At 28.9% G+C, this 26,565-nt stretch overlaps 4 protein-coding genes across 35 annotated transcripts; 1 reads left to right on the top strand and 3 right to left on the bottom strand.

Annotated features, from left to right (window-relative positions):
* Positions 1 to 1,011: 1,011 nt before the first annotated feature.
* On the bottom strand, positions 1,012 to 1,956 carry LOC149881120 (uncharacterized). The gene is made up of 2 exons (XM_090067936.1): positions 1,718 to 1,956; positions 1,012 to 1,604 (listed from the first exon to the last, which is right to left on the bottom strand). The coding sequence occupies exons 1-2, from the start codon at positions 1,896 to 1,898 to the stop codon at positions 1,012 to 1,014; spliced, it is 774 nt and encodes a 257-aa protein (XP_089924062.1). The 5' UTR covers positions 1,899 to 1,956.
* Positions 1,957 to 2,378: 422 nt separating this feature from the next.
* On the top strand, positions 2,379 to 8,952 carry LOC149881121 (uncharacterized). Of its 28 annotated transcripts, none has more exons than XM_090069183.1 (10): positions 2,379 to 2,495; positions 3,723 to 3,758; positions 4,159 to 4,182; positions 4,317 to 4,340; positions 4,430 to 4,453; positions 4,545 to 4,571; positions 4,657 to 4,680; positions 5,005 to 5,047; positions 5,168 to 5,504; positions 6,509 to 8,952. In XM_090069183.1, the coding sequence occupies exons 1-8, from the start codon at positions 2,453 to 2,455 to the stop codon at positions 5,040 to 5,042; spliced, it is 240 nt and encodes a 79-aa protein (XP_089925309.1). In that variant the 5' UTR covers positions 2,379 to 2,452; the 3' UTR covers positions 5,043 to 5,047; positions 5,168 to 5,504; positions 6,509 to 8,952. The 28 variants fall into 28 exon arrangements, with proteins under 28 accessions (XP_089925309.1, XP_089925306.1, XP_089925299.1 ...); XM_090069180.1 differs by lacking the exon at positions 5,005 to 5,047 and having other exon boundaries at positions 5,168 to 5,199; positions 5,411 to 5,504; XM_090069178.1 differs by lacking the exons at positions 2,379 to 2,495; positions 5,005 to 5,047 and adding an exon at positions 2,819 to 3,450 and having other exon boundaries at positions 5,168 to 5,199; positions 5,411 to 5,504.
* Positions 8,953 to 15,580: 6,628 nt separating this feature from the next.
* On the bottom strand, positions 15,581 to 19,102 carry LOC149881122 (uncharacterized). Of its 4 annotated transcripts, XM_090069425.1 has the most exons (8): positions 18,540 to 19,102; positions 18,368 to 18,449; positions 17,885 to 18,006; positions 17,423 to 17,507; positions 17,112 to 17,261; positions 16,925 to 16,984; positions 15,904 to 16,846; positions 15,581 to 15,779 (listed from the first exon to the last, which is right to left on the bottom strand). In XM_090069425.1, exons 2-6 carry the CDS (start codon positions 18,413 to 18,415, stop codon positions 16,979 to 16,981), a joined length of 411 nt encoding a protein of 136 aa, XP_089925551.1. In that variant the 5' UTR covers positions 18,416 to 18,449; positions 18,540 to 19,102; the 3' UTR covers positions 15,581 to 15,779; positions 15,904 to 16,846; positions 16,925 to 16,978. The 4 variants fall into 4 exon arrangements, with proteins under 4 accessions (XP_089925551.1, XP_089925549.1, XP_089925550.1 ...); XM_090069423.1 differs by lacking the exon at positions 16,925 to 16,984; XM_090069424.1 differs by having other exon boundaries at positions 15,904 to 16,984.
* Positions 19,103 to 19,231: 129 nt separating this feature from the next.
* On the bottom strand, positions 19,232 to 25,283 carry LOC149881123 (uncharacterized). Of its 2 annotated transcripts, none has more exons than XR_016445818.1 (3): positions 21,960 to 24,777; positions 19,764 to 21,550; positions 19,232 to 19,683 (listed from the first exon to the last, which is right to left on the bottom strand). XR_016445818.1 is itself a non-coding variant. In XM_090069402.1 (3 exons), exons 1-3 carry the CDS (start codon positions 25,052 to 25,054, stop codon positions 19,310 to 19,312), a joined length of 2,250 nt encoding a protein of 749 aa, XP_089925528.1. In that variant the 5' UTR covers positions 25,055 to 25,283; the 3' UTR covers positions 19,232 to 19,309. The 2 variants fall into 2 exon arrangements, 1 of the variants encoding a protein (XP_089925528.1); XM_090069402.1 differs by lacking the exon at positions 21,960 to 24,777 and adding an exon at positions 24,966 to 25,283.
* Between the last annotated feature and the right edge of the window lie 1,282 nt (positions 25,284 to 26,565).

Consider the following 26,565-nt stretch of genomic DNA (forward strand, 5'->3'; position numbering starts at 1 on the left):
TCTCACTCTATTGTTCTGATGGCTATTTGTAATGCAAACTATGAATTCACACTTGTTGATATTGGTGATACTGGTAGAAACAGTGATGGTGGTGTATTCAGAAATAGTAAAATGGGAATTGCTTTTGAATCAAAGTTATTAAATATCCCAGAACCTTATGAACCAATAGGCTCAAACGTAAAACTGCCATATGTTCTAATTGGAGATGAGGCATTTCCCCTCAAAAACTATTTAATGAAGCCATACCCTAAAGAAATATTATCTTTGAAGGAAAGAATATATAACTATAGATTGGCACGTGCACGCAGAACAATAGAAAATACTTTTGGTATTTTGGCAGCAAGATGCAGAATTTTTTGCAAACCAATTATTGCAAAAGAAAATATTGTAATTAACGTGACTAAAGCTGCCACTGCTCTGCATAACTACCTTATGCATGGTCGTCAGTTTGAACCATTAAATCAATATTGCCCTTCAAAATTTGTTGATTATGAAACACCATCTGGTTTGCAAGCTGGTAAATGGCGAAGTGATGTTTCTGATTACCAAGGAATAACACTTTTACAAAAACCATTAGGCTCAAATAACTATACTCGTGATGCAAAGGCAGTGAGGGAATCATTTCGAGACTTCTTTAATTCTCCCCAAGGACAGGTTCCATGGCAATATGATATGGTTACTCATACTCAAAACACATTTGATCAAAGATGAAATTCCTCTTCCTTTATATATATATATATATATATATATATATATATATATATATATATATATATATATATATATATATATATATATATATATATATATATATATATATATATATATATATATATATATATATCTGTGTGTGTGTTATATATATGAATATATATAGTTTTTTTAGTTGCTTTATTTGTTTTTATTTTTGAAGTATTTTATTGTTTACCTTAAATGTATATATTGAATGTAAAAATAACTAACATCTTCGTATATGAAATATATTTTATTTGAAAATTAAATTTTACATTTTCATTCATTGTCACTTTCCATTTCAAGGAGGATTTCCATAACTTTTATTTTTGCTAATTGTTTACTTTTATTTTTGCTAATGTTTTTCTTTTTTGAAAGATTATGAAAAGAGCTTACTAAGCTTTTACAGAATAACTCATCTGGATCATTTTCATTTATTTTCATCAGTTTATTTTGCTCCACATCATTCATTATTGCTTTTTCAAGAGCAACTTGTAATGGGTCAATTTTCATTTTTCTTTTCATATGATTTGGCGATGAGATAATCATCTGAGGTGATGTAATTGAATTTATAACTGTTTCATTTTCTACTAAAGTCAAATTATCTCTTGAACTTGATGCTCTAATGGAATTGTCTATATTTTCAAGTCCTCTGTGTTCAACTAAATGTTGTGTTGCAAAAATATCGCATTTTATGTTTGAACTAGTCGATTTTACCCCAATGACATCTTTCAAAAACATTAATTCTGTGAAGAATTGGCATGATGGTAATTGTTCCCCACCAGCTCCAGACATGGTAGCCTTTTTTTGACGATTCAAGCATCTACGAGAATTTTCTCTCAATTTCGTCCATGCTGAAGTCAAAGTTTTTTCTACACACAAAAAGAAAAAAAAAAAAAAATAGGTTACGTTATGTAAAATAGGTTACGTCATTTTATTACTTAGAAATTTTTGTTTAAATTTACTTGGAAAAATAAATAGCTACCTTCTATTTTTAATAAAGTAGATATCTGCCTCCATGCTTCAACTTTTAAAGGTGTTTCCTTATATGCGCGAGTTGTTGTGTCCCATAAACATGGAAATTTTCTCACTTCTTCTATTAAATGAGCCTCCAAGTTTGTTGGAACATTTTGTATTCTTGAAAAATCCACATTTAGTTCATTCATTATTAAATTAAATTTATAATAATATCGTAAATCGGACAGTTCACTTCAAAGTTTAATATTTTAACATTTTATTCGGGTATTTATACAATTTAAAGTAAGCAGTAAAACTAACAAAGTTGTAATTGTGAGTAACTAAATATCTTAATGATTTCCATTTTGCTTCATAGTAGGAAAGTAAAAATATACGCGTAAATAGCTTTAAGTAATTACATACATAGTTATAGGAAAATAAATGTTTTTGACAAAATTACGAAATTAAAGCTTTATGACAAAATTACGAAAATGGAAAAATTCTTGGAAACTTTTACACTTTTTTGTTTTTAATTTTCGAAAATTCTAGCAAGGTGATTGGCTGCTCGTTTCGCTATTTGTTTATTTACGGGAAAAATTTGATTTGAGATTAACCTTTTCCCGAGACAGATATGATGGGAAAAACTAAGCTGCGGGAAAATCAAATTACAAACTGCGCATGCTCACGTGATTAATTTTCCCATCCTTTCCCGTTCCCGTAGCTAAACGGATGAGTGGAAACTCACCTTTAGATTTAATTAAATATGGACAATGCCAACAAAAATCTTATGGCTACACTAACAGATAGTAAGTTCAATTTTTTTTTCTCATATCCAAAAATAATGATAAATGTAAAACCTTAATTGTTTTTTATGTAACATAAAAAAAGATTAATGTTTCAGATTAAAACTGTTGGCATTCAATAGGAACAGCTTTAATATTTTAAAATACTAACATTTAATATTTTAAAAGCACTAAGAAGTTTTGGCGCTACTGCAGTTTCTCCCCCCCCTTTTTTTATTTTTGATTATGATAGAGAATTTTATGCTGATTCAGAAAAATATAAAAACATGGACCTGAAAATCAACGGAAAGTGCTCTATTTCGAAGTCAAAGTTGAAAAAAATCCCACTAAAAACCCTAATATTCGCCATTTTTTTTCAAAACGCTTTCATTTTTGACAAAAGTTAATTACCGTTACATTGCGCAATAAAAAAACCTGGTTTCCATCAGCCTTCGCATTACTATTTTAAAGTGTTATAAGGAAAGTGTAATAAACGAAATGAAATTAATGGAAGATTTCAAATAAAAGTTGAACTTAGAATGTGGGAATGTAAAAAAATTGATGAATAATTATTATTGTATTGTACGCTGGTTTTTTTTATTAAAAAAAACGGTTTAAAGGTGACATTTTCTAAATTTTACACGTGATAAAACAACTATGAATTAAGTTTCAAAAGTTCTTCTTTTAGGAAACTAAAATTTTGAATTCTTTTTTAAAATTCATTACAAAAGTACATTACTTGCAATATAGTTTATTCTCTAATAAATCAAAAAACGGCTATTTTCATTGCCACAAAAAATTGCGCGAGATAAACATACTTTAACGACTTTTTTTAATGTAAAAACCATGCTATAAATTTATTGCTTTGTCAGCTAAAAAATCATTAACTTAATATTCTCAAAATGGCGAATATTAGGGTTTTTAGTGGGATTTTTTTCAACTTTGACTTCGAAATAGAGCACTTTCCGTTGATTTTCAGGTCCATGTTTTTATATTTTTCTGAATCAGCATAAAATTCTCTATCATAATCAAAAATAAAAAAAGGGGGGGGAGAAACTGCAGTAGCGCCGAAGTTTTTTGTTAAGATTAATCTAATGAAGTATGTATTCATATGTGGTTTATTATAAAACATATCATTCAATGATAATCATTGTTATTGTCTTTTATCATATTTGGATTATATACTTCTTTATCTGTGGATTAGTGTTTAAATCATTATACAAGCATGTCTAACATTTATTTCTTGTTTAGATCCTACACAGCTTTTTGTAGATTTTTTAAGATTTTGTAAGTATAAGTCACATAAATATTGGGTTTATTAATTAAAAAAAGATTTACATAATCACAAAGAGAAAATAGTTAAAATTAAGTAAATATTAATAAAACATTTATAATATCTTCCTATATAAAGAAACACTTAAAAAACTTAAGTTAATGTTCTTTACTTATTGTATACTTATCTTTATCTGTGTTTATTGTTTACATAAGTTTATAACCATTCCTAATTTTAGCTTGTTGCTTATAAAAATGTCTTTATATTTGAATAGTTATATTTTAATTGTTTATTTTCATTTTTTTAGTATAGTTGTTGCACCTTAAGCAGAACAGCTTTAACGATTGTTGCATTTGTAACTTGATGTTGACAATTTCAAATTATATTGTGTAAAATTTTTTTAACATTTTTTAGTCGAATCTACACGGCCTACTGCTGGTAAGTTTGTATCAGTTTGTATATGTTAATTATTACTGAATTAGTTTTTAATCTGTGAATAGATTTCAAAGAATACCAATTTCAAAGTCATTATTTTTCAATATTTATTTTTTATTACAAATTTTGAATTTTAGTTACATCCTCGTCTTCAACAAATGGTAAGTTTAATAACTATTACTTTTTAATATGTGTATATATTTTTGACGATTGCAATATAAGTTTTTTATTAAATAATTTTTAACCTTAGTTCCTTCTACATCTGCTATAAGTGGTATTTGTACAAATTTTTACCTTTCATTATGTTTATGCATATCTTGGTAATTACAGTATTTATTTTTAATTACAACTTTGATAACCTATAGTTACATCTTCATTGGCTACTGCGACTAGTAAGTTTAAAAACTATTATTTGCAAACATGTACACACCTTTCATATAAATTGCAAATTTTTATAAAAACTTTTTTTATCTTTAGTTACATATGCACAACCTTCTGCTGGTAAATTTATGATTTAGAAATGTTTCTGAATGATTATTCAATTTATGTTTCTATTTATATACACTATTTAATGGATTAGTATTGTGTTATCCCTCAAAGTGCAGTAGAATGAAATGACCAATCTCATTAACATTTTTTGAGCTATCATCGATTAATATGTTGTTCATATTATTTATTCAGCCTATGACTTTCACAATTAATTTTTTTATGTTAAATTTTACATAATGCTTTTAAGTACTAATCCACTACAACTAGTAAGTTTAAAAACTATTATTTGCAAATATGGTACAGCAAGTTGTGTAGCTTGCAAAACATTTTTGATAGACAGCTCTGGCTTACCTTCACGTGGTGTCTATTGTTAAAAATGGTATTTAGTTTCATTATTGGAATTTTAAATAATATCATTTACTAAAAGCCAAGACATAAATTTGTTATATTTTGTATTTTAAAAATTTTTTAAATTTATTTTATCTTGGCTTATTTTTAGGGTGGATACTCCAACTTGCATCTTGTAATGTGGTAAGGTTTGTAAAGTTATGTCTCCCTTTTTAAGTAAACACAATTTAAAAACATTTTCAAGCTTAAATAAGAATTAGAGGGGGGACTTTGGGCGTGGCACATGCCCCTTCCCCAACTAACATAGTAAAATAATCTTGAATACTTATTTCTCTTTTTCCATAAACTCTATTTAAAACCTTTATTGATATATATTTAAAAAATTTTTTTTTAGGTTGGATAAGACTGGGGGGGTGGGGCGGGGTGTTAAGCGTGGCACATGCCCCGCCCCTAATGTCAATCTATACACCACTTGTATATGATGTAAAGTAAGAAAATATAATTTAAACTTTTTAACACAAAGTATAATAAGTGTTTTTTAGGTTTAAATGTTTAAGAATGTAACATTTCACTACGAGGGTGTTAAAACATAACAAAGATGTCCACCCTTTAATCTAAAAAAGACCACTAATATTTGGAAATGGAATGGAAGCAAATTATATTAACGTTTAGTGTATAAAGATAACATATTTTATCAGAAAAACACTCTTTCATGTGAAAAACTTGTATTTTTTAAGGTTACGATGGTGTTCCGGTTCCCCCTCTGGCCCTCTATACATCCCTTCTATCTATAGAGTTATGTGAACTTGTAGCCTACTCTTACATCTATCTTTTGATACCAAGGTTTAGGCATTTGGATAAGATTTGACAAAGTTATAACAATTTCAGTGAAAAAAAAATTTTTTTTGGAACCAATTTCTTCAATAAATCCATATATCGAAAATTTGCTACTAAAAACGTCATAACTTTTTTTTAAATTGTTCGTTTTTAATAATTTTTCACCTTTAAAATACTGTATTGAAGGGCTTTCTAATGATATACAACATTTTAGTATATGCTCAGTTTTAAAAAATCAGTCCACGTACCTATACTAATGCTGTTTCCGTAAAATGGTTATTACTACATTGAAATTTCTGTGATGCTATTAACTATTTTTGTTCTTTTTTAGAAAATTTAGAAAAGTAAATTAAACTTTTGTGCCAACACTGACATGGCATGTCACATGTTATTTTATAATGATTATTGTCAATGTGTTTTTATAATGATGTAAAGTGTTTTTTTACTGTTTGTTTATGTGTTAATATGTGTTATACAGTTGTTTTAAAAATGTGTTTAAATATGTATATAAGGAATATATTTAACCTTATATACATATTTAAACACATTTACTGTGTTTATAGTTGGTACATATGTTTATATTATGTTGTTTCCGTGTTTTCAAAATGCTGTGACTTGGTAAACATCTACCTGAAAATCAATTATTGTATTTTAGAGAAGTAGCAGAACAAATTTGCAAGCAAAAGGAGCAACATCTTGGGAGGATATGCGTACTGTTAATGGTATTGTCCTTGAAACGTTTCTTGAAGCATGTGTTTTGAAAGAATTGTTGTAAGATGACACTGAATGGCAGAATGCTCTTTCTGAGGCGGTTTTAACACGTATGCCAAAGCAAATTAGACAGTTGTTTTCAATTATTTTGACCTTTTGTGAATCTGACAATCCTTTACATCTCTGGAATACATGCAAAGCTTTTATGATGGAAGATTTCATTCACCGCTCAATCCCACTTCTAATAGCTGAACAAGCTACTCTTCATCAAATTGAAAAGATAATTAATCAAAGTGGTAAAATGCTGACTGATTACAATCTGCCTGTTATTGATGAGTTTATTGGCTTAAATCTAGAAAATTTTGATGAAAATGTTCAACAACTGAAATAGTAGAATTGTGTATAAACACAACCAGCTGAAATAGTAGAATTGTGTGTAAAATGTTCTTTGCAAAATTTTGATGAAAATGTTCAACAACTGAAATAGTAGAATTGTGTATAAACACAACCAGCTGAAATAGTAGAATTGTGTGTAAAATGTTCTTTGCATTGGCAATGGGTGCAGAAGTTTGCATTAACTGAAAATATGAGAGTACAAGATGGGGAAGGTGAATTTTCCCAATGGCTACTAAAACTTGGGAATGGAACAATACCTGTAAAAGAGGAGGATCCTTTTAAAGGAAGCATTAAAATACTAAATCATTGCATTAGAGAAAATGAATCAGTTGTTGAAAAGATTTTTGGAAATGCTGATCAAAATGATTATTCTAAATGCGTGATTTTAACACCAACTAATGTTGATTCATTATCAATGAAGAAGTGCTTGAATGGCTGCTGGGTGAGGTCAAAATTTATTTAAGTGCTGATCAAATTGATACTGATGACCTTAATGAAAGAAATAACTTTCTTGTTGAGTTTTTGAACAGCTTAACTCCTTCAGGTATGCTACCTCATTGTTAAAAATTGAAAGTTGGTTGTGTAATTTTGCTACTTAGAAATTTAGATCTCAAAGCTGGGTTATGTAATGGTACTCGAATGAAAGTTTGTGCTCTTCAAAATAATTATATTGATGCAGAGGTTTTGACAGGTGTTTCTGGTGGTAAATGGGTTTTTGTTCCTCGAATTCAGTTGGCTCCATCAGATTCTAATTTACCTTTTGTTCTGAAACGTCAGCAGTTTCCTGTCAGATTGGCTCATTCAATGACAATTAATAAAATCAAGGTAAAACATTTGATAGAGTTGGAGTATTTCTCAAAAAACGGTGTTTCTCATGGTCAACTATATGTTGCATGTTCAAGAACTAGGGCATTTAATAGTTTGTTTTTCAAAGTTGATAAACATCTCATTCAAGGTATGGTAGGTAAAAAGTGTTACACAAATGTTATATATTTTTTTATTACTGTAATATTTTTTTTATTACTGTAATATTTTTTTCATAGTTTTTGATAAATATACCTGTCATTTAATGTTTATATGTGTTATATGAAACCATATTTGTTTATAGCTGTATATATGTTTAAATTATGTTGTTTCCATGTTTTCAAAGTTGTGTGAGTTGGCATTATATTGATCAAGATTGATAACCTTGCCAGCCAAGCGGTGTACTTATAGCAGAGGTGTGACTTGGCAGCATTTAGTGTCAGGCGGTTTTACTGCTTTAGAGCTAGGTTGTGTTGTCTAGCCTTTTTTAATTATTCTGGAAACACAATAATGTCTGTTAATGTTTAGCGTAATGTGTATGGGAGAGTATGCAACCTTGATCTTTAAATCTAGGGTGTTTTAATGTCCTAAATTTGAAGTAATTGAATAACTAATATTGAATATAAAAACAAATATACTTTTATGTAGTTACATGTTTAAATTGGTTTTCTACTTTTGCCTTTCAAATTTTAATTTGGTTTGTTATTTTCGCTGGATTTTAGGATCAAGGGTGTAAATATTCTATTGTTGTGTGTTATTGTTGTGATGTTTTGCGTTGATAGACTGCTTGGCTTACCTTCACGTTGGTGTCTAATGTTAAAAATGAATAATAGGTAGTTTCATTATTGGACTTACTGCTTTTATTTATTTACTAATAGCCAACATTATGCTAAAAATACAGTTTATATCTTAATTTGATTTTTTTTTTTAATTTATTTTAGTATTGTTAATCCTTTACACTTCGAAACAGATTTTATAGTTACATTTTCGATAAATGTTTATATTAACTGCCGTGTCAAAATAGGTTACTATAAATAGGTAAATCGATTTTCAGTTTTTATGTGGTGTTTTTTTTTCTTTAAGATTTACGATTGCCGCATTTATACGATTTATAAAAAGAAAACCTGATTACCTTTTATTGTAAACTTCTGTCAGTTAAAATGATATAAATATATGCAATTAGTTCAATTTTTTTTAAATTTTTTCTATTTTATGTCTAATAATATTTGTTGTACATAGGGGATCTTTTTAAACGGGGGGGGGGGGGGGGTGAATATTGTAGTTTTGCGCATTTGTCAAATATCGAGTTACTTAAATTTTATAAGGTGTTTAACTAATGAACTAGCTTGATTTTGAGGAAAGAAAAAATTATTATATATGTTAGATTCTTAAATCATTGTTTCACATTTTATTATTCTGGTAAAAGGTCTTCATCAAAAACTTGATTACTCTTAATAAAAATAGCTCTATTCTCCTGACCACCATTAAGGCAAAAACGGGGTAGGGAGGTCCTTTATTAGTGTCAAAATATTTAAGAAAATTGAGTTTCGAGTAACAAAAGGAATTTTTAGTAAATGGTAGCAAATTACTAGGGATGCGCCGAACCAAAATTTTTCGCCGAACACCGAATCCGAACGTTCGGCCATGTATCTTTGCCGAACACCGAACGACTCAGCAACCGAGCTATTGTTAAAATATTACTTAAACGATTGTTATTATGAAATTTTGTTTGAAAACTTATATAGTACCTTTGAAAAGCTAATTTATTATTGGATGATTAATTGGATAAAAGAAAATAAATGCTAACATTTTTATTTGTAGTGTAAAAAAAAATCTTAACGATTTTTTATTTAAAAAGATAATACAATTACAGTTAGGGAATATAAATAAATGTATAACAGAACGCATAGGATAAAATAACATTATATGTAACATTATTTTAAAACAAATTTACACAGTTTAAATTTAAAATCCTTTACTTTATTTTTGGTTGAACTTCATTTTTATAATTTAGTAATAATATTTTAATCTTGTAAAAGTATAAAACAATGTCTTCTGAAAAAATGTCTTATAAAAGTAGTGTGTGAAAATATTTTGAAGCTTCTAAAAAAGACATTCTTTTTTCTATCTGCCTACTATGCAAAGCAATACTCTCCAGAGGTGGGAGTTGTCCAAAAACATTTACCATTAGTGCAATTAGGCGCCATTTACAAAAAAAGCACCTTGTAGAGTATATATAGGCTGAAAATGAGTCTGATAAAAAAAAAAATATTGAAACATCGACCGTTTCTACATCAAGTGATTTGGAAATAAAAAACAATTAAAATTAATAGGGAGTATTAATAAAAAAAGGTTGTGGGATATTAATGACCCTAGAGCAATCAAGATTCACGATCGCATTGGAGAAATAATGGCGTTGGATATTCAACCATACACAAGAAGATCTTGGTCTTAGAAAATTAATTGAAGAAGATCTTGGTCTTAAAATATTAATTGAAGAGATGTGCCCTAATTACCGAATACCCAGTAATTCTACTTTAGTGAAAATATTGTTAAACAAATTTATGGTAATCTGTTTAATTCAATCAAGAGGAATATATCTGCAAATGATCAACATAAAGATTGAAGAGTATTTAAAACTCCCGCTAGTTATGGAAAAAGAAAGCCCTCTTTTATGGTGGAAAAATTGTGAAAGCTCTTTAAAAAACTTAAAGAAAATAGCCCAAAGGTTTCTTTCAGCACCACCTCCTTCTGTTGAAAGTGAAAGACTTTTTATTCAGGTGGCAACATTTATGAACCAAAAAGAAACACATTATTACCAGAAAGTGGTGAAAAGTTAATGTTTACACATTGTAACTTGAGGGCAACAAGTAATAATTGATTTTCATGTTTTTGACATTTTATTTTTCTAAAATTATTTATTTGTGATTGTTATTACTATTACATAATACAATTATACATTAATAACAAAATACTTGATTGGAGCGTTATTATGGAACTCCATAATAATGTTTTTCCCTAAGTTTGCTTTTTTCAAATATTTTTATCAGTTAAACCAGTTGAGTAGCAAGCTTGTAAGAAACTTTCTCTGTAGTGAAATTTATTTATTTTACCACAGCAATAGGCACCACTTTTAACAGATCTAAATTAAATATAATATCTTTTTCGTTTAAATTCCTATTTGTTATTTTTAGATTAGTAAATGGTGATTTTATATTATTAGATTTTTTTGATGAGCTAAAGTTTTACTCAATCGATGCAGGAGTATTTTAAAATTATTTTAGTCAAGTAGAATTTTTGGTAAATCTGTTATTCCATTTGGTCCAATTTATTCTGTATTGAAAATACATAATAAAGTTTAAACTAAAATTGTATTGAAATACATTTATAAAATCTTATGTCTTTCTATGTTTAATCGGTAAAATATATTTTTAGTAAAAACTTTATCCATTTAAACTGTAGCTATGGTACGAATGAATTAAATTTTATTTATATTTAGGTAAATGTACGATGATTTCCTAATTTGCATTAATGGCCGAACCTTTGCTAAGGTTCGGCCTAACCGAACGTTCGGCAAAAGAGCCGAACGTTCGGTTTTGCCGAACGTTCGGCGCATCCCTACAAATTACCGTTTATTAAAAACTGTTGAAACAAAGAGGCCATATATAAATATGGTCAGATTAGTGCCATAAATAGTAATGGTCAGATGTTCAGTAATTTTTAATTTATTTCCTTGTGTGAATTTAACGTTTTAAAGACAATTTCCTTTTTTAAAGGAACATGTATCAAGGGGATACCAAAAAATTAATAATTCATGTATAATAAACGTTCGCTTTATATTACTCTTTGTAATTAAAGTTCATGTTATAAAAAATAAAACAAAAATTTAACTTTTTTCGTCAATTTAAAGCATGATGAAGTGTTATTATTTTCTGCCAGTAACTAAAAGCGTATTGTTTTGAACTTAGTAATGTCGAGGAAAATGGTTCTGCCTTACACTGATGTCAGTTTTAAATTTCTCAAATAATGTTAAATAATTGGTAAATTATTTTACCTCCGCATACTTTTTATTTTAATTTCACAGATGGTTTAGTTTTTTAAATTTGAAGGCGTTTTTCTAAAAGGGTATTAGTAATGGTTTCGAAACTCTAAATTGTGGAAAACAGCCACCATAAATTAACAGACCGACCATAACCCGTATTACGGGTTGCTTTTTGCTAGTTATTATAATTATTATTATTGTTATTATTATTTTAATTATTATTATTATTATTATTATTATTATTATTACTATTATTATTATTATTATTATTATTATTATTATTATTATTATTATTATTATTATTATTACTATTATTATTATTATTATTATTATTATTATTATTATTATTATTATTATTATTATTATTATTATTATAATTATAATTAATATTATTGTTATTGTTATTATTATTATTATTATTATTATTATTATTATTATTATTATTATTATTATTATTATTATTATTATTATTATTATTATAATTATTATTATTATTATTATTATTATTATTATTATTATTATTATTATTATTATTATTATTATTATTATTATTATTTATACTATTATTATTATAATAATTATTATTATTATAATTATAATTATTATTATTGTTATTATTATTATTAATATTATTATTATTATTAACATTATTATTATTATTGTTATTATTATTATTATTATTATTATTATTATTATTATTATTATTATTATTATTATTATTATTATTATTATTATTATTATTTATACTATTATTATTATTATTATTATTATTATTATTATTATTATTATTATAATTATAATTAATATTATTGTTATTGTTATTATTATTATTATTATTATTATTATTATTATTATTATTATTATTATTATTATTATTATAATTATTATTATTATTATTATTATTATTATTATTATTATTATTATTATTATTATTATTATTATTATTTATACTATTATTATTATAATTATTATTATTATTATAATAATAATAATTATTATTATTATAATTATAATTATTATTATTGTTATTATTATTATTAATATTATTATTATTATTAACATTATTATTATTATTGTTATTATTATTATTATTATTATTATTATTATTATTATTATTATTAATATTATTATTATTATTATTATTAATATTATTATTATTATTATTATTACTATTATTATTACTATTATTATTATTATTATTATTATTATTATTATTATTATTATTATTATTATTATTATTATTATTATTATTATTATTATTATTATTATTATTATTATTATTATTATTATTATTATTATTATTATTATTATTATTATTATTATTATTATTAGTATTATTATTATTAGTATTATTATTATTAGTATTATTATTATTATTATTAATATTGTTATTCCTATCATTACGAGTATTATTATTAATATTAATATTAATGTAATCATTATTACTCCCAGACAATTTGTCGGACGGATCAAGAACGGGGCCCACACGGGTCCGCAACTGGGCCCCATATGGGAAGACAAAGAGTATTCTGCCAGATCATGGCCGAGGTTTCCATATGGAGCCGATATAGGTAAGACCGAAGGGCATCCCGAAGGGGTCCATATCAAATTCCGTACATTAATACCGTAAGAGACCTTATCGGGTTTAAAACTGAAACACATATTAAAAATACATTGGGAACCAACCAGAACATGGCCGCGTATTTCAATTGGGGCACATTTGGCTGTGCCCTCTCTGTTGATTGTCTTTGTTATTTTCGTGCTCAACCTGACAGGATACAACAAAATAGGGCCAAGGGATCCAAGAAGAGTCGGTGAAAGCCTCGAAATTGGCCACATTTGGCCCAAATTTCGACGTTTTGTATGGAAATTGAGCCAAAAACGGGGTTTTGTCGCCAAATCCGGTACTTGCAAGCCTATCTGTTGATTGTCTTTGTCATTTTCGTGCTCAGCCTGATAGGTTACAACAGAATATGTCCAAAGGCTCCAAGAAATCTCGGTGAAAGGCTCCAATTTGACGAAATAATCACAGAATTGACATTACAAGCAAATTCTAAGCATTTCTGTGCATTTGTCGCAAAAATCGGTACTTACCACTGAATTGCTTGATGCCCTTGGCCATTTTTTTGCTCAGCCTGACAGGATACAACAAAATATGGCCAAAGGATCCAATGGGAGTCGGTGAAAGCCTCGAGTTTGGCCACATTTGGCCCAAATTTCGACGTTTTGTATGGAAATTGAGTCAAAAACGGGGTTTTGTCTCCAAATCAGAAACTTGCCAGCCTCTCTGTTGATTGTCTTTGTCATTTTCGTGCTCAGCCTGACAGGATACAACAAAATATGGCCAAGGGATCCAATGGGAGTCGGTGAAAGCTTTGAATTCGGCCACATTTGGCCCAAATTTCGACGTTTTGTATGGAAATTGAGCCAAAATCGGGGTTTTGTCGCCAAATCCGGTACTTGCCAGCCTCTCTGTTGATTGTTTTTGTCATTTTCGTGCTCAGCCTGATAGGTTACTGTTATGTTTCTTAACAGATCCAAAGAAAAGTTCGATTTCAGTAAAGCTTTTATTTTTGATTCAGTAATACCAATACAATACAATAATATCACAAACTTAATATTTATAGTAAAATAGAAAGTTCCTAGAATGATACAGAACATTCTGGAACGTTATTATATATCTAGAGGGTTCTATGGAAGATTCTCGAATGTTCTGTTGTATCTAGAAAGTTCTAGAATGGACCGTAACATCTCCTCGCCAGCTTGGTTTTACGGAGAGCAAGCGTTTTGATTATTCTTTGATAGGCATCTACTAGATCGTCTTGTTTTGACTTGTTTTTTTTTTTTTTTTTTTTTTTTTTTTTTATCTTAACCAGTCGGCTCACACGACAACAAATCGGGCTGTACTATTATTGACTCCTCCACCTCCCCGGAGTTGTAGCGATGCCTGAGTTGTTCAATATGACGATGGCAGACTAGACCATCAGGCTCTGTCTTCACTATGACAGATCGAGGACCGCATACTTCAGTGACAATAGCCGTAATCCATTTTGAGTTGTAATCATTACTTGAGCTAAAATATCTGGCATAAACCAAGTCTCCCACTGAATATTTTACAACTTTGGAAGAGTCCATAGATTGCTTTGATTGTTGTAAATGAACAGGGGATGGCAAAAGCAGATCGATTTGCGCCCGAATTTGTCTGCCATTGAGTAATTCGCTAGGGGACGATCCATTTGCTAAAGGAGTTCGGCGGTAGACCATGAGAAATTCCTGAAGAGCATTCTTAGGAGGTAGGTTTGATTTCTTCATGGCTTTTTTGAAAGTTTGAACTACACTGTTACGGAAAAAGGTGTTCATGTAAAAGAAAAAAGGTGCTGATGCGTGATACTATATGAACACCTATTAGGTGTTGCCGTTAAAAGGTGTTGATGTAAAAAAAGGTGTTCTTGTTACATTAACACCTAATAGGCGTTGCTGTTAAAAGGTGTCGATGCAAATAAAGGTGCTCATGTTTAATAGGTGTTCATGCAATTACAACGCGTTTATGACGCACATATTTAATTATTTAAAAGTAAACATGATCTTCTTAACCTTTCTGTTTACTCATAATTAGCATGTTTTAACAAAAAAATTTGCAATTTAGTTTTATGAAAAAAAAGTTCCATGAGCGCTAATAATATATGTTTTATAAAACAACCTTTCATTTTATATTATATACACATTAAGACTTTAAATATGCAAGCATATTTTATAACAAATAAAAATTATCAGTAAAAAACAAATTCATATATTTGAAATAAAATTTTAATACAAGTTTTTTAAGTTGTTTTTTAAGTTGTTTTTTTTAACTTTGAAAATATACTCGACTTCACCAGTTTTTGCAACTAAACGGTTGTCATGCTGACTAACAGAACTTGCATTAAAATGGTATAACAGATATCTGCTCTCCAGACATTTGATGAATGATTATCTAAAAACGAGCAAAAAGTTTTATAATTTATCATTGAAAAAATATAATAATAATAATTACTAAGACATTCCTACTGTATTTCATTTTTAGTTCATTTCATAAAAGAAAAACTACGTAATGTTACCTTTTCATTAACTTTACTTTTTCCATCTGCAGATGATGAGAAAGAATTCTCAATAGAGAGTTCTTTCTCTTAAATATTTTCAGTCGGAAGTTCAATCTTTTGTTCAACCCATTGTTGTTTTCTATTTATTGTACCCCTGAATAAACTAAACAAAAATCGTTTGAGAACAAATAAGATCTCCATAAAACAATTAATATACAAAATAAAAAAATCACACAAATACATTTATATACAATGTATAATAATATCTAACACTGCATTTATCAAATAGGTTCCTGAAAGGTTTTTGAAAACTTTTTCATATCATTTCAAATCAAAGATCCTTTAAATAGGCAAAAGTTTATACAAACAAACTTTAATTTTTTATAATTTCTTTAATAGTTTTATTTTTCCTTAACTATATGGTGCCTTACAATCAGTTGTTTTTATTTGTATGATTTATTAACTAATTTTAAGACTCTGACGAGTTGTAATACAGCTGATTATACTCAGTTGAATTAGAACTAAGAATCGAAGCCTTATAATCAATTAAATATAATCAGCTATTTATTTTATAAATAATTTACAAACACAAAATATGTGAATGTGACAAAAAAAATTAAACTTAGAACAACTTATATAACAAAAAATGTTACAAAAACATAAAATTATTAACATAAAATGTTAAAGATAAAACCAAAAATATATTTAAACCATTTTAACAAAGTCATTATAAAAGTAACAAAATAGATTTTACAATTTTGATGTTACTCATTTTTCTAATTTGCATAATTATTTCTAATATTTCAAAAACTGCCTCTTGTTTTTTGCAATGTATTAAATTAAACGCTACACTCAAAGAAGTGCCGACAAGAAGAACTTCAATTAAGTTTGCACAGGGAATAGAAAATTTATCAACTGTAACTGCAAAATCTCCATTTTCATAGTGAAGACGAATCATATTCTATAAATAAATAAATCAAATAGATCAAACAAAGTTATTTTTGATGTTAATCAAAAAAAAAAAAAAAAATGAGGATACCAATAAGGATTTTAAGGAGATTTAAGGTGAAATTTCCCCAATTTTTAAGAAGATTTAACCCTGAACAGGAAAATTTTCATTAATAAATAAGGACAACTAAGGAGAAAATCATTACTTTTTACACATTATCTTTGTTTTCAAATAGATAGAAAAACGTCAAAAACAAATTAGGTAAAGAAATTCTTACATTTTCAGCTGATAAAAAGTAGGACTTAAATAATTCTAACTCTTTCAAAAATCCAACAGTTTCTCGTGCATTATTACGTTGCATGAAAGTTGTTTCCATTACAACCTCTTGTTCAAGTGAGGTTTGAACATTGTTTGAAATTGTAACAAGCTAAAGTGTTTTATTAAAATATGTAATAAACATTTATACAATCAAAAATATGTTAATTTATAAAACAGATATAAAGCTAATATGTGGTACCCAATTTTTTGTGACAATCTAGGAATTGCAATTTAAAAAGATTGGGAGCAAATAGATAATTGTAAACTTACATATGCCTCATTTACAACGTCTGATACTTCATTAACATTGCTTATAAGTCTTAATGGTTCATTGATATCACTGTCACTTACTGTTCTAAAATAGATTAGGACACAATAGAAATATATAATATGATCATAAAATAAAAAAAAACTATTAAATTGAACAAGCATTGATCATCCATATCACATTTTAAAAATCCGGAAAACTGATTGCATAAAATATCTGGAAAAATCCGGAATATATTTTCCATTATTTTCTTCTTAATCTTGCTTTGAAAGTAAACAAAGAAAATCAGGAGAAATTAATGAAAACTGACAAACTTTTCATCTTTTTATAGATATTTAGTTTAATTAGGTTTTAATTTTTTAAAGATTTTTAAGGAGGAGTGGAAACACTGCAATAAAAATATATCAATTACATAAAAATATATCAAATACATAATAATCAAGTATATTTATATAAAAAAAAACCTCTTCATTGCCTTTGACACAGTAGCTTTTGCATATTTCTTTCGCTTTTCAATGACAGAAGCACAATTCATTTTTCTTCTATAATTTTTGAACCTGTCAATAATTCTTTGGTGGAAGCATTTCTAGTAGTAAAAAAAATAAATTAACGTTTTTCTTTTCTAGTCAATTTAATCGTGTATTGTTTTGTGTAGTTTCCATTATTACTTAAAACGATATTAAAATATAAAAAACTTAATAATTTATAATTCAATTTATAATTTATAATTTTATTAAAATTTTATTCATAATATATTAAAAATCACATGTTAAGTTTTTTAGATTTACTCAATTTATTTAAAAATCATAACACGACTGTAATAAAAATTTTTTATAATAGTTATAATAAAACTTTACATTTTTTCAGCAAGGATAAAATATTTTTAAACAACAAAATATTATAATTTAATTTATTTAATTCAACCACTACACCACAGATTAACTCACTGAATATTGAACAGCTTTGAACTCTGGATACTTTTCTTGAATAACCATCACCAGCTCATTTCACTGAATTCCATTTATATATCTATGATATTAAAAATAACTAATTTAGTTTAAGAACTTAGAGTTAAAATATTTAGATAAAAAAATCTATATAATAGAACTAAAAACACACGGATTTTGTTGATCAACATATTCCAATACTTTATGAAAAATGATCCCAACCCAGTGGTTCATAAATTGACCATCTGCTACTATTGATTTGGCATCAGGTATCCCACATGTAAGTCTTGCTTCCACAATTGCATCTGTTGGGATTTCAAATTTCAAACCTGGCCATTGTTTTAAAGAAATACTTTCATTTCCCACAACTTCTTCTGATGATTTATTTAATGCTAAACTTGACACTTGACGTTCCAAAAAAACTAGTTTCAAATTATTATTTTTAACTAAAAAATCGAGGGTTTCTCCATCATCTATTTCTGCACCAGAACCATCATACAATTGTAGCAAATTACTGGACGAACATGGGAACTTATTGCCACATTTTGACAGCAAATCAGAATATGATGTGTATAGAATAACTTTAATTGTGTCACCTTTTTGTACATTAATTGATTGCATCTGCAAATATCAATGATAATATATAACACAAAAAGTAAATTATTTTTTTATTAGTATATAATTAACTAATTAGTATTAAATTAGTATAAAATTAATACTATCATTAATATTAATTATCATTAATATAAGATATAAACATCCTGACCTACCTGCTGGCTTTATAAGAGGGTAATAGGGAGGATGCAGAAGTTTGCCAGGGCCCTGGGTTTTTTCAAGGGCCCAAAGAAAAAAAGTGACAATACATAGTTACTAGTTTTGTTTAATTTTGAATTAAATAAATTATAAACATAAAAGGCAGAAATAACAACTCATGAAAAATATTCATATGATAAATAATCGGACAATAAACTCTTTTTCTTTTATTTCAACAGATTTAGATGCACTTGATTTAAGAGAAAAAATGTCATGTAAAGAAAATGAGTTTTTATGATGCTCTACAACATATGAGTTAACCAAAGGAAAAAATGATATTGCTATTTCTTGGCACATTGCATACCAAACATTGTTAATAGACATCAAATAATTTATTTTAACAGCTTTTTCTTCGCTTAGAATCAAATAAGAAGATACTGTCAACTGTTTTCCCTGGACTGTTAATTTTTCTGTATGAAAAATTGTGTTCAAATATGGTTTAAACGGTTCAAGAAGTACTTCTTGAGCATGACGAAGAGATATCTTTGCATATGAGATAGATCCTGAAAAATAAAATATTTGTATTATATTGCATGAAAATAAACAAATATGTGATTCATCAATTATTATGATAGCAGCTTACCTGGAACAATATCATCAGTCCTTTCAAGAAGACGTCTACAAGTTTCATGCATTTGAAATCTTTTTGAAAATGAATATATAGGGTTTTTGAATTGATGACAAACTCTAGCTAGCTTTTTAAAAATCTGATGCCGTTGTTCAAAACGCATGCACCAGAAAGTTTTCATTGTTCCCATGTAGCTTGAAAGGTCAGGATAGTGAGTGATGAAATGAAGCTTTGCTGCTACTCTTGTGCCATTATATAATGTTTTGATATAGTTAATAAGTTGTGGAATAAGAAAATACAACGATTCAATATGTTCATTACAACGGCTATTTAAAATCAATAAAATTTCACAATGGATAATCATCATATCCCAATAAGGTGCATCTTCATCATTGAAATTATCAAAAAGAAACAATGGCAAACACAATGAAATGGTTAGCATTTCACTAGCAGTAAGTGCCAGCTTTGATGTCATATAAGTTGACGTCAATATTAAATTCACTGGCAATTTTACATCTCTTAGCAATAAATTCATACCAATCAATGTTAGTTTTCGCTTGGCCATGTAGTGATTCAAAAATGTTGAAATTACAACATGGCTTATTCCTTCCAAAAAACCATGCATGAAATCACTTGGGAAAAATGCAGGTAAAAATACATACGGTAAGTGTAAAAACGGAGATAACTCCAAACATCCATGTTGTTGTTTTGTACTATCAACAATATAAGATTCATGAGTTCTTTGAAATACATTTGTGTTTTCCTGTCTAACACAGAAGTAACAATGTCTACATATGTATCCACTATGAAAATGTGATTGCAAACCAAGAAGCGGATGAGCTGTTAAATTGTCAGCAGCCATAAAACATGCAATAACATGATATTCTTCATCATTTACAAAAAATGTATTAAATAATAAGTTGAACAAGTCATCAATAATTGGCTTAAAAAACTCATTGAGTGTAATTTTTTTAACCACTTTAAAATTGCACAATGAAGCTAAATGATAGTTGCTCATTTTAGATCCATTATTGTTTTGGTTTAAAATAGAAAAATAAATGACTGATATTTTATGTATACCCCTGCTGGTACCTATTGGGTTACATACCTCTAACTCATCAGAATACAAACCAATGTATACTGTTTTGGCTGGATCTGAAAATGGCAGGATAGAACTTTGAAAGTAGTTTGATTTTGAAAAAGATAAAGAGTCCGGGTGCAAAATTATTTGACCCTTAAGAATACTTTTTAGGTTTTCTCCTAGAGGCACATGATAAAAAAAATCCTCACCAACAGTAACTTTCACTGCTTTTACATGACCCAATTTACCTAAATAACTATCAAACTTATCTGGACTCATACAATGTGATAAACACAAATCAATACTGTTGTCTCTTTGAAGTTTATACAAGAAAGATTGGGCATATGGGTTGTGAATTGATATGCCAGCCTGTTGCAAAAAACTTTTAAATGAGCTACATACGTCACCCAATATAGCTTTAACTGAATCACTGTGTAGTAAAAGTAACTTTTTTGATGTATTTTCAGAAACCAAATGATAATTCATAGTTATCATAAAAAACTTTTTTATTTCATCAAACATGTCAAATATATCAGTGGACTGGTCTGCATTTTTGTCACATAACTTTGTATCAATACAAACTGGCAAATCCAATTGAATAGGTGATTCAATCTGATTCTGTAAAATATTATTTTGTCGTTCATCTTGATGCCTTCTATAAACATGATTTTTAGCAACTACATAGTTTTTAAATTCAGCAGAACAAAAATGGCACGGTATTCTAAAAAATATTACAAAAATTAAAATGTTATAATTAATGTTTGACAGTTGAATGTATAAAAGTTTGTAACTTACATATATATATATATATATATATATATATATATATATATATATATATATATATATATATATATATATATATATATATATTAAGGTGGGTCGAAATGTAAAAAATATTAAGTTGGAGATCCTGTACATGTCTAAAAAGTTGCTTTTTGATGTACTCGTTTGAAAAAACCTCACTTTTTATTTTATGGACAGTGTCTACAGGTCCCAACTCTGACTAGAAAGACTACATAAATACCTAATGTTAGTGTAATGTATTGCAATGTATTACAAATTAAAAATAATGTAAACTGTAACGAATCAATGTTAAACAGCAACAATACAAAGTTGTTTAACCTAACTGTTAATAAAATCTTTCTTGCTGTCTATTTTTGGTATCTCTAATCTGGATTTCTTACTCTGTAACACCATGCCATGACGGGACTTTCTCCCATAAACTTTACAGCTCGCAGCGCTAACGTCTTTAATTGTTCTCTCTACTGCCTGTGAATGACATGGAACATCGGGCAGTAGTATTGGATGTGTGTAAGTAAGTTGATCATTTAAAAGGTGTGATAGCATTGGAGGAGATGTAACATTACTCTGGTCCCAGTCAATCATGTTAATGAACGATGTCGCAGCCAAATTTAATGTTATATCCTTCTTATCAAAGACGCGAACCGGTATGTTACTATTAGTCTGCTTCTCTCTTGCTCTTATTATTTGTTCTACTGAAAAACGACGGACTTCCATATCACTATCACTAACTGCAGCTAACAGAATGTTTTCAGCATGTGCAAAGTAGCAGTTATTTTCGAGAACAGGACGAACCAAAGCCTGATCTAATGCATCAAGTTCCTGAAACAACTGAACTAAGTAAAAGAAGTTGTTAGCACCATTTTGGCAAGAAGAATTTGATTTGATTTTGAACCAAGAGGGTCCGTAAAAGTTCAAAATGAAATGCGTTACTCTTCTGAGAGGTTCAGATGCCACCTCTCTAGACATGTAGAGACGCAAAATCCTGTTCGCTTTCGTCAACCACCGAGCATGACTTATATTTCCAGGTAAACTCTTCTCGAGGAAATCAATGTCTGTAGAAGCCTGACGTCCACGCTGTACTGCTAGACATGCTTTCAAAAAGTACAGTTGGTCTGTGCTAAGATCCTTCTTGACAGCTTCATCACAATCAGTCACCTTACCAGTAATGGGCAAATAATTAACGACAGGCAATTCATTCGGATCATATTCTAGAGCTGAGCTAATTGTACCTGTCGATGTGGAAGGTCCTGTAGTTCGAGCAAAATCCACGCCTGCCAAAAACCTTCTAAATGGCAGCTCGTTACAGTGTAGAAGGCATACCAACCACTGTAATGGTCTACCTAAGTTCTCCTCCAATTTTCTTATGATTCCGTTGCTTTTACCTGTATTATTATTTGTGCCATCACACACAACACCTTGAATGCTTTCTACGGAGTTTGTCTCTATAATAACTGACATTAACTCCTTTGTTATATCAGCAGCTTTACTACTTTCAGGAACTACATGATCGATGTATATGTTTCCTGGATACGAGACAATACTATAGTGTTCTTCTTTTTTACTTCTTCTACAACCAAAACTCTCAACTAATGTAGCGTCTTGTTTTCCATCAAAGCCTATACAGCAAAATTCCTTATTGCTCTGCATATGTTCTTCAACCAGAGTATCTCTCAAGAAATTCCTTTGTCGACGTAGCTTTGAAGGATCAAGAATTGTTGCTGAAGACAACATACTGAGGTCTTTTAAAACAGCATTAACAATAAGACATGTATCTCTGTTGCTAATTTTGCATCGATCAACTGCTTTACATAATTCCTTGTACTTGTTTCTGTTCTGCACTGATACTGTCTCTTCCTCTGATGTATAATTACTTTCAGATGTGTTACGCTCATCCTCATCAATATCTTTCTCAGTTTCATATTCAACCTCTTTTGACTGTGCTTCATCACACACTAATTTCATAAACTTGCGTTTTTGTCTCTTTTCCAGTGTTGCTGTCGTTTCTTTGTCTACTCCACCAATTATCATATTTCTAACAGTTTTCTGGTCAACCCAGAAATCCCACTCTATCAATGGAATTTTATTTGGCAGTGGGCACGTGCATAAGTTCCTATCTCTAATGCCCGAATCAAAGCATTTGCAGGTACAAATGTCAAATAACTGCTGAAAAGAATTCAACTTTTCAGTGAACGTGTCTGATGTTCTTTTTGCATCTGAATATTTTTCAAGTGTATGTACTTTATCCATAAGTCTTCTAACCCTAATGATTGTGCTATTCACTTCTATTGTGGGAATACTTGCTTTTGAATAAATACATTTCACTCTGTCTGCTAAAATTGAATATCTTTCTTGCAAGCTAATTTCTAATACTGTTTTCTGATTATAATAGAACGCCTTAATAACGTCTTCATATGATGGGATTTGATTTTCAGGAAGATCAACTAACTGTCCAAACAATGGATGTTTAGTTGCACTTCGTGTACACATAAATATGGATATTTAATATATTTGTCTAAAATAATAAAAAAAACTACAACAAGTTATGGTTACAATAAATAAAAGCTGTTAAAACAATTTTTCATAAGAATTTAGTCAATAAATATTCCAATATTTATACAGACTATAATATGTTTAGCCCTCTCATAAATAGGCCTACATGTTAAACGAAGTGATCTTTCTACAGTCTAAACTATAGCCTACTGTAGTATACATCTATATTAGCCTACTTGAATTTTACTATAGATCTATTATTGCAAAGAAGAAAATAAAATTACAAAATAATATATTAGATATTTTGCTTGTTTCTAAAAAATCCAGCACATGGTTTGTTGCTAATGTTGGTGACGTCACATGTAAATAACGTTATAAAATTTATTCCATTTCTTTTTTAGCACTTGTAGTTAGGTGCTAAACCATTTGCCAACGCATTTTAGTCCATGATTTATAGTTGGTACGTATTTAGACTGTACCAAGGAAATGGTTAAAATACATCAAATAAGGTAAGGCTTTAATCAAAAGTTGGGACCCCTAAACGTTTCATAAAAAATCTTTAAATATTATTTTCATACTGTACTGATGCCAAGACAACTTTTTATTCATGTACAGGAAAGATAAAAAAATTCGACCCACCCTAATATATATATATATATATATATATATATATATATATATATATATATATATATATATATATATATATATATATATATATATATATATATATATATATATATATATATATAACTTTCAATTAGGTAATAACTTTTTAATTTTTACGTGTATGTGCATGTGTGTATATATTTTATGTTAATGATGAAAAGTTAAAGTACTTTTGTCCATAATGGATTCGATGGTAGTGAGATAGCAAATTGCCAACGGATTTGCATCTAAATGAACACTTGACACAAGGAAAAGCCATTGCAAATATTTTTCGCGACAAATGACAAAAATTTTATTCCAAAATAAGCTTTTTCTTCGTTCGCCCTAGGAATTTATTTTTAAAGCTTTATGTTTAAAAAGGTGTCGACGTCGACACCTTTTTACGTGAACACCTTTTTTTTTAACGCTAACACCTACTTTCTAAACAGTTTGTATTTTTTTGTCTTCAACACCTATTACGTTAACATAAACACCAATATAGGTGTTCGTGTTCGTATAATCAACACCTTTTTACGCTAACACCTTTTTTTTCAGACACGGACACCTTTTTCCGTAACAGTGTAGTCGTTCGGCAGCACCATTTGTGGCGGGGTGATATGGAGCACCTTTGAGCAGGACAATACCTCGACTATTACACCATTCTAGAAATTCCTGAGAAGTGAATGAGGAATAGTTATCGGTAACTAGAGCATGTGGATAACCGAAGTGTGCAAAATCTTCTTCCAGTAAATCAATGGTAGATTTGGCACTAATAGAAGACGTAGGATGAATACATGGATATTTAGATAGAGCATCAATCATGATAAGCCAATTAGTACCCATGAAATTGATTGCATGATCAAGATGTAGACGACTCCAAGGGCGTTCTGGTAGCATCCATGGATGGACTGCTGGTTTTGATGGAAGGTTCTGATTTTCCGCACAGGTAGTACACTGGTGTGCTAGATTAGTGATAGCTGAATCAATGCCTGGCCAATATACGGCAGATCGTGCGAGTTGTTTCATTCGTTGAATGCCGAAATGACCTAGGTGCAGTATCTTCAAGACTTGATCTTGAAGAGTTTTGGGGATGACAACACGTGGACCATAGAACAAGCATTTGCCTGAAACTGAGAGAGCTTCGGAAAGTTTTTGGAATTCCCGTATTTCGTCATTATTGTCGGATTCGACCCAACCATCTCGAACATTGCGAATAACTGCAGCGATGACAGGATCTTTGCTCGACTCGCGGACCAGGATATTCGGATCATGCATATTGATTTGACGACTAACGGTTTTCATCGCACAAATCATTAAATTTTCTTCACTACTTTCCTCCCCATCGAAAATGCGATCATGGTCAACCGGTAATCGACTGAGCGCGTCAGCGTCACCGTGTTCAGCTGTCTTACGAAACTCGATTTCGTAATTGTATTGGCTAAGAATTAAAGCCCATCGAGCCAGTCTATTTGCTGCCATAGCTGGAGTAGCCTTTGTTGGACCAAACAGAGCCAGTAGTGGTTTATGATCAGTAACGATGGTAAAACGACGACCAAAAAGAAATTGATGAAACTTTTTCAAACCAAAAATTATTGCCAATGCTTCTTTGTGAATTTGACTGTAGCGACGTTGACAATCAGTCAAAATCTTCGATACATTTGCAATTGGACGTTCAGAGCCATCTGCCAATCGATGAAACAATATGGCACCAATACCAACTTCTGAAGCGTCTGTTGCCATTCCTAACGGTTTCGAAGGATCGAAGTGAGTAAGAACTGAATCAGATGATAA

Source organism: Hydra viridissima, unplaced genomic scaffold, assembly GCF_058129835.1.
Source record: "Hydra viridissima isolate aposymbiotic clone 2 unplaced genomic scaffold, HvirCarnegie_v1 scaffold_12, whole genome shotgun sequence".
NCBI classification, from domain to species: domain Eukaryota; kingdom Metazoa; phylum Cnidaria; class Hydrozoa; order Anthoathecata; family Hydridae; genus Hydra; species Hydra viridissima.